This window comes from Lactuca sativa, chromosome 7 (genome assembly GCF_002870075.4).
Source record: "Lactuca sativa cultivar Salinas chromosome 7, Lsat_Salinas_v11, whole genome shotgun sequence".
Lineage (NCBI taxonomy): Eukaryota > Viridiplantae > Streptophyta > Magnoliopsida > Asterales > Asteraceae > Lactuca > Lactuca sativa.
In genome coordinates, this window is record NC_056629.2 from 184,352,279 (window position 1) to 184,359,328 (window position 7,050).

At 33.4% G+C, this 7,050-nt stretch overlaps 1 protein-coding gene and 1 long non-coding RNA gene across 3 annotated transcripts; one reads left to right on the top strand and one right to left on the bottom strand.

The window, feature by feature from the left end:
* The first annotated feature begins 979 nt into the window (after positions 1-979).
* LOC111913809 (protein DOG1-like 3) lies at positions 980-3,279 on the top strand. 2 transcript variants are annotated; one of them, XM_023909528.3, is made up of 2 exons: positions 980-1,615; positions 1,732-3,279. In XM_023909528.3, exons 1-2 carry the CDS (start codon positions 1,163-1,165, stop codon positions 1,963-1,965), a joined length of 687 nt encoding a protein of 228 aa, XP_023765296.1. In that variant the 5' UTR covers positions 980-1,162; the 3' UTR covers positions 1,966-3,279. The 2 variants fall into 2 exon arrangements, with proteins under 2 accessions (XP_023765296.1, XP_023765301.1); XM_023909533.3 differs by having other exon boundaries at positions 1,735-3,279.
* A 1,251-nt stretch (positions 3,280-4,530) lies between these two features.
* LOC111914841 (uncharacterized) lies at positions 4,531-6,832 on the bottom strand. Its single transcript, XR_002857964.3, has 2 exons — positions 6,115-6,832; positions 4,531-4,856 (listed from the first exon to the last, which is right to left on the bottom strand). It is a non-coding gene; the product is annotated as an uncharacterized LOC111914841 (long non-coding RNA).
* Between the last annotated feature and the right edge of the window lie 218 nt (positions 6,833-7,050).

Sequence of the window (7,050 nt, forward strand, 5' to 3'; positions counted from 1 at the left end):
CAACCAAATTGAATGAGAGGTTGTGGTATTGTAGGTAAAGTGATTATCGAAATTAGAACAAGATTGCATAAGTGATTTACAAGGAAATCTCTTGATCCTTACTAGGATCACCAACATAAAACCTTGGGAGATGATAATGATCACCTACCTTGTTTGTTTGTATTAACTGAAAGATGGATTACATAAATGAAAGTGTGTACACGAGTAACTAAATTTTACGATCAGTCTAAATTTTAGGAGTTATTTATGAGTAACTAAATTTAAATAAGACTTTATTTTCAGTCTAAAAATCCATGCAATTCACTCGCGAGATAATTTGTATAACGAATTTTATTTGTTTCCATGTATCTCATGTTGTACTCAAAGTATTAAAAGATGATTGTACACATGTAAGAATCATTTGAAGGATAATTGGAATGGAGTTTTTTTTACTTCTTAGAAATGATGTTTTATTAATTCTTATTTGTTTGATATGGTTTAAGTTGATATTAATTTAGTAATACCTGAATTTATTTATAATTGTACAAAATGTTTTTGTTTGAGATCATTATTTTAAAACATTACTTGATGTCATTACTTTTTTTACAACCATAGCACTAAATCATTAAACAAAAAGTAAGGTGTTACACAACCATTTCCCTCTCTCACATACTTCTATATTTCTCTCACTGTTGCCTTTAAAGCAATGATCTGATTGCTTATGGACCACCGATGTCCGGACAACTGATGCGTAGAGAATCGAGATCCGAGATCTCATATTGAGAAGAACAAAGAGGTGAATGGTTGAAAAAAACCCTAATTTCCCTCAATTTCTCAATGCTAATAAACTTAGGGTTTTGCTTGTAACTTGAATGGTTAAAAAAACCAATCCGAATGAAAAAAAAATGTTAAAGACCAAATACATAGATTACTTCATATTATAGGGACCATCCATGTAATTTATTCTAGATTTTTTAAGCTTCGATATAATGAATGTTTTTCCATTCGATATATAAAATTGCGATATTAATAACAACTACCACAAAATATCCTCTCCCCGGCGGCAAATGTACACCGCCGAGTGCCGACCCACTCTAAAACAGGATACATATATAAACCAAAGTCTCTTATCCAACAAGCCTCCATTTCTCTCTAACTGTAATAGATCCTTTAATTTACATTTATGGACTTCCACCGATTCTACGAAACATGGTACGAGCAGCTCCACCACCAAATCCACCACCTCACCAAATTCCCCCGTCCACCCACCACCGATGACGACCACCACCAACTCACCCAAGTCGTCGATAAAACCATGTCCCACTTCTCCGAGTTCTACCGAGTCAAGTCCCTCGCCGCTAATCAAGACGTCCTCTCCATCTTCTCCGCCCGGTGGTCCACCACTCTCGAACGCTCTCTCCACTGGATCGCCGGATGGCGCCCCACCACCGCTTTTCACCTTATCTACACTGAATCCAGCATACTTTTTGAGTCTCGCATACTCGACATCCTCCATGGCATTCGCACCGGTGACCTCGGCGATCTCTCACCGGCGCAGTTTACCCGTGTCAGTGAGCTTCAGTGTGAGACTGTTCAACAAGAGAACGCCATCACCGATCAGCTCTCGGAGTGGCAGGCATGCAAATTCTATATCTTTTGCTTTTCTCTTCATTTTTGTTCAAAAAAGGTTATCATTTGTGATGATTATTCATGAATTAACTGTTGAAATTTTCTTGATTGTTGGGATTATAGCAGGATGAGGCAAGTGAGCTAATAGGCGGGTCGTGTGGCGATCTTGATAAGAAGATCGGACGGCTGGTTCAGATCGTGGAGAAGGCGGACGAACTACGGCTGAGAACATTGAAGGCGGTGGTGGAGCTTCTGACGCCACAGCAAGCGGTGGAGTTTTTGATCGCGGCTGCGCAGTTGCATTTTGGGATCCATAGATGGGGTTTGAATCATGACCGTGAACGTGCTGGGAAATGAGGTACGGTTTTTTTGGGGTAACCATGGATGGTTAAACTCCGGCAACCACCGTAGCCACCATAATAGGCCGCTGCAACCCTTTTTGCATTACTAGTTAATTCATTTTCGTTGTATTGTTTCTTCAGTAGAAGAGCATCCTAATCCATCCGAATATTTCGCGTTATAAAAATCGACATTTTTGTCATACGTTTATGATTCTCTTTAAATTAATCGCAGAAAAAAAATGGACAATGTAAGATGATAGTTGTCATTGATGTTCCTGGGTTTGTTAGGGATGATGGGTTTGGTCATACGAGCTGGTGGCAGTTTCAAAGATCTGTGTATCCATGCAGAACGACACGTGTCATTTATCACGACCCACGTGTCTAATATTTTTGAATATGATACCCAATTGCTTCGGAGTGAAGGTGGCTTCTACTTTTTTAAGAAACTAGACAAAACTTCCCGGATAGTCTTGTGTGATTTTAAAAATGCGGCAAATTTAAGACAACATCGGAAAACGCTACATCATTGGTTTTTGTGGTTTGAAAATTGATTGTGGTTGTTCTTTCTGTACAGAAAACAATATTTAATGCCATTTCTGTAATTATTTGTAGGTGAAAATAAAAATAATTTTAAAAAATAAATTAGATTAGCCATTTAAAAAAAACAAAAAAACAAATGCGACTTCACATCCCCTACTCGCCGCGCCTCCCTCCCTCATCACCATCATCTCCGCTCATCATATTCACACCACCTCAAATTGGTACATAAACTAATTCCAAATGATATGCTAAATAAGTTTCAACTAATCAATTACAAAATTACAAACAAACAAATAAAAACACACATAGAGATGGATATATTATAAGGTGTATTTACAAGTTTATTGCTCTATAATTGTTCATTTACTAGTTCTATAAAACGGGTAAAGTACCAGGCATGTCTCAGTTAGTACTCATATTTTGTTTCCCCTTCGACTATAAAAGATATTGAATTTATTTTTATGTTTTAATGATTGGTTAAGATATTGAATTTATTTTTATGTTTTAATGATTGGTTATTGTCCAAGTGTAGGCCAAGTAACATTTCCATGTGTTACATTTGTGTCCGTGAGCTTAGAAAGGATATGGGCTGATGTTGGGCTAATTTTATTTGTGGGCTCCTACAAGAATTGGGTGACATGTTAGGTTTATATACTATATTAATATTAGAAATAGTGCATTTTGTATGTTTTAAGATATTGCCAAAATACTTTGTTTTTAACACTTATGGTCTCTTTGTGTATACTTTGACAATTATGGTCTCTTTTGTATACTTTGACAATTTTGGTCACTTTGTGTATATTTTGACAATTTTGGTCCATAGTATGTTGTAATTAGAGATTGACCGCATGTCTTTTAATATTTGCCACTTTAAGTCCTTTTGACTATTTTCGCCTTCATTTTGTCCCCTTTTTTTTTTCGTCTTAATACTTATTTTTTATTACAGATTGACCATACGTGTTTTAATATTTATCACTTTCAATCCCTTTTAACCATTTTAACATTCTTTTTGTCCATTTTCCGTCTACCGATTAGTGCTTTTGTTTTAGACTTCGTTTTGTCATCGTTTTCTCATATGACCATTTTGACCTTCCTTTTCTCCATTTTCCGTCTATCGGTTTGTGCTTCATCTGACCACTTTGACCTTCCTTTTCTCCATTTTCCGTCTATCGATTTGTGCTTCGAGTTTGGGCTTCATTTTGTCATCGTTTTCTCATCGTCATCTTTTGTGAATAAAACAAGACGCATTTCAGTAATATCGGGTTCAATAAACGTACAAGAACAGCTACAAGGGCGACTCATAGTTCACCACGAGCTCACCCACTAGTTATAAATTAAAGTTCATAGTAGAGGGATCAAATGCGTAATACGTCAATGTTTAAAGGGGCGACTCACTTTTCTAATACATGAAGAACATGCAGTTTTATTACCCGTGAGTTGACCTATAATCCGACCCGATAATATAAAAGTATGAGTTGTAGTGTTAGAGCTCAAAACGTACACATACACACACACACTCACAATTAATCACGACTCTGCTACTCTCTTTTTCTCTCTCTTTCTATGTATGTATTATTCTTCGACTTTATAGATTAGGGTTTGCGTATCGTAAACCTACATAGGTTCTTTTACTGAAATTATTAGGTTATGAGTTTATGTTGTAATATTTTCTTATTGGTGGCGTGTTATATTTAAACATTAGTTTGTGTTTTTTGGTTCAAAACTATTTTCATATTCTTATAATGGTTATATATATATATATATATATATATATATATATATATATATATATATATATATATATATATATATATATATATATATATATATATATATATGGAGTGGTTTAAATGAGAACAAAAAAAGATTAAGAACCATAAAAACCATTTTTCATTAAGGATGCTTTTGTCATTCTAACTTTTTGGAAATAATAACTCATTATCTTTGACTTTCATTAAAAAAAAAAGATGTATCTGATATAATTATTAAAATTATGTGTTTTTTATTGAAAAATGGCAAAACATCATTTTCACGCTTTAGCTAAGAAAATTCATAATTCAAATAACATATTCACAATTTAACAAACATATTAATTCAACCATTCACAACTTAATAAACATGTTATACACCAATTTATAAGTTAACAGAAATAACACTCAATTTCTACCACCATCACCACCACCATCGCCATCACTCGCCGCCACCACTAACCACATGGACCACCATTACCACTGTTATTATTGCATCCTACCAGCATCAAATCTGCCACGACCATTATCATTGTTACCTACTACTACTACAACCAAGCAACGATGTCACTCTTCCTTCCTCCTATCACCATAAGATCTGGGTCTTTTTCTGCCAAATCTATATTAGTTCATAATTAGCTTTACAAAAAAAATTACAAGTTAAAATAATATTATCAGTTTAAAATCACAACTTAAAACAATGTTTGCAATTTAAAACATTTCTTTAATACAAAGATCCATAAACCATTAACAGTTAAATACAAAACATATAAAATATTCTTTTTCAGTCAATTTAACTAACACCTTTTGAGATGTATCAAAGTCAAATTCAAGATGATTATATGTTTTATCTAACTTATCTTTTGTTGTCCATTCTATCTAACTTTACAAAAAAAAAAAATTTAAATGCAAGTTAAAACAATATTCACAGTTTTTAAAATCACAGCTTAAAATAATATTCACAATTTAAAACATATATTCAAAGTTTAATACAACGACCCATATATCATTTACAAATTAATACAAAACATATAGAACATTCTTTTTTCAATTATTTTAACAAATAATTTGTGAGTTGTATCAAAGTAGAATTTCAAGATGAGATTTTCATGTGCTTTATTTAAAACTATCTCTTTGACTCTTACAGCCCATTCTATCTAAGTTTAAAATTAATTTTACGAAAAATTCACAAGTTAAAATTATTTTCATATTTTAAAATTACAACTTAAAACACTATTCACAGTTTAAAACACGTATTCACAATTTAATTCAATGATCCATACACCATTAAGAGTAAAATACAAAACATATAAACATTTTTTTTCTAACTAATTTAACTAACAACTTGTGAATTCTATCAAACATATAAACATTTTTTTTCTAACTAATTTAACTAACAACTTGTGAATTGTATCAAAGTCAAATTCCAAATTCCAAGATGAGAATATTATATGTTTTATGTAAATTATCTTTTGCTACATATTATTTGCAGGAAAAGCTATAAAAGAGATATTTGCAGGAAAAGCTACAAAAAAAAAAAAAAAAAAAGTGTCAGGGGAATCTCCCATGGAATTGAGAATATATATTTACATGAAAAGCTACAAAAAAAAAAAGTGTTTTGCATCCTCGATTTCCTTCAAAGGATCCCAATCCTCCTTTTTACTAGGAACATTTTCAAAAGGAACAAATCTGGTTCATCATAATCATCATCCTTCAATGGAGAAATAAAAAAACTTAATCAAATTGGAAGTTACTTGCTGATGGATACTTTGTTCAAATATTCACAATTTTAATTTTCGTTGACCAATAGGAAGTATCAAATATCAACAAAAAACTCAATGGATGAAATAGAAAAAATAAGTTAGGGTTTTTTTTACCAAAACTTGGAGAAAGAAGCTGAAATCGGATCAAATGGTCTGGTCCACCAGCTGTAAACAGGGACTTCACCGGTGGCGGCGGCGGCAGCAGCAAGAGAGCGAGGCAATGTTGGACGTCATATATATATATATATATATATATATATATATATATATATATATATATATATATAGAGAGAGAGAGAGAGAGAGAGAGAGAGAGAGAGAGAGAGAAAGAAAGAAAGGGGAGCAATTTTACTTGGTTAAGGGGAGGTGGGTTGCAGGTCGGACCAGTGGTGGGAGGAAGAAGGTATCCTACGTCGACAACTTTGGAAGAGCTGAAGGGCTTTGCTGCCGGCGGGGATGGCGAAGGTGACGTTGTTGGCAGATGGCAGTGGCCGATTGGTTGCAGATTGAAGATGTGGGAGGAGCAAGAGGGAGCATGTGTAGTATAAAGAGAAGAGGGAAAGCATAGGGAAAAATCAGTAGATGCGTTTTTTTTTTTTTTTTTTTTTTTTTTTTTTTTTTAACCAAATTGCCGATGTTATTAAAAAATTAAAAAAAGAAAACCAAAATTTACCAATAGAATTCCGACGGAATGAAAAATTATTTGATTTCCGTTGATAAAGCGTCGATAAATTGTAATAGATTATCAACGATGTAACACTGTAAATTTTTCATTTAAAATTGCATAATCCTCATAACACATTTCACAAAAATCTCCTTTATTTAAATTACAAATCGCAACTCCATAATTGTTTGATTTTAAATCTAGGATCTTCAAAACATAACTCTTTTCACTGGTGTGTACAATTAAGCTGGTGCCTTCCTGCGATCCTGAGATAACCTGAAACACATAACACATAACACGGTAAGCACGAAGCTTAGTGAGTTCCCCAAAATACCACATATAGCACATTAGCCACTCGAGGCTATAACTCTGTAAGACCTTCCGGT

Excerpts from the sequence above, each read along its gene's own strand:
- LOC111913809 (XM_023909528.3), top strand. The coding sequence starts at position 1,163 with ATGGACTTCCACCGATTCTACGAAACATGGTACGAGCAGCTCCACCAC. Across the intron at positions 1,616-1,731 it reads ATCAGCTCTCGGAGTGGCAG|CAGGATGAGGCAAGTGAGCT; the intron begins GCATGCAAATTC and ends TTGGGATTATAG.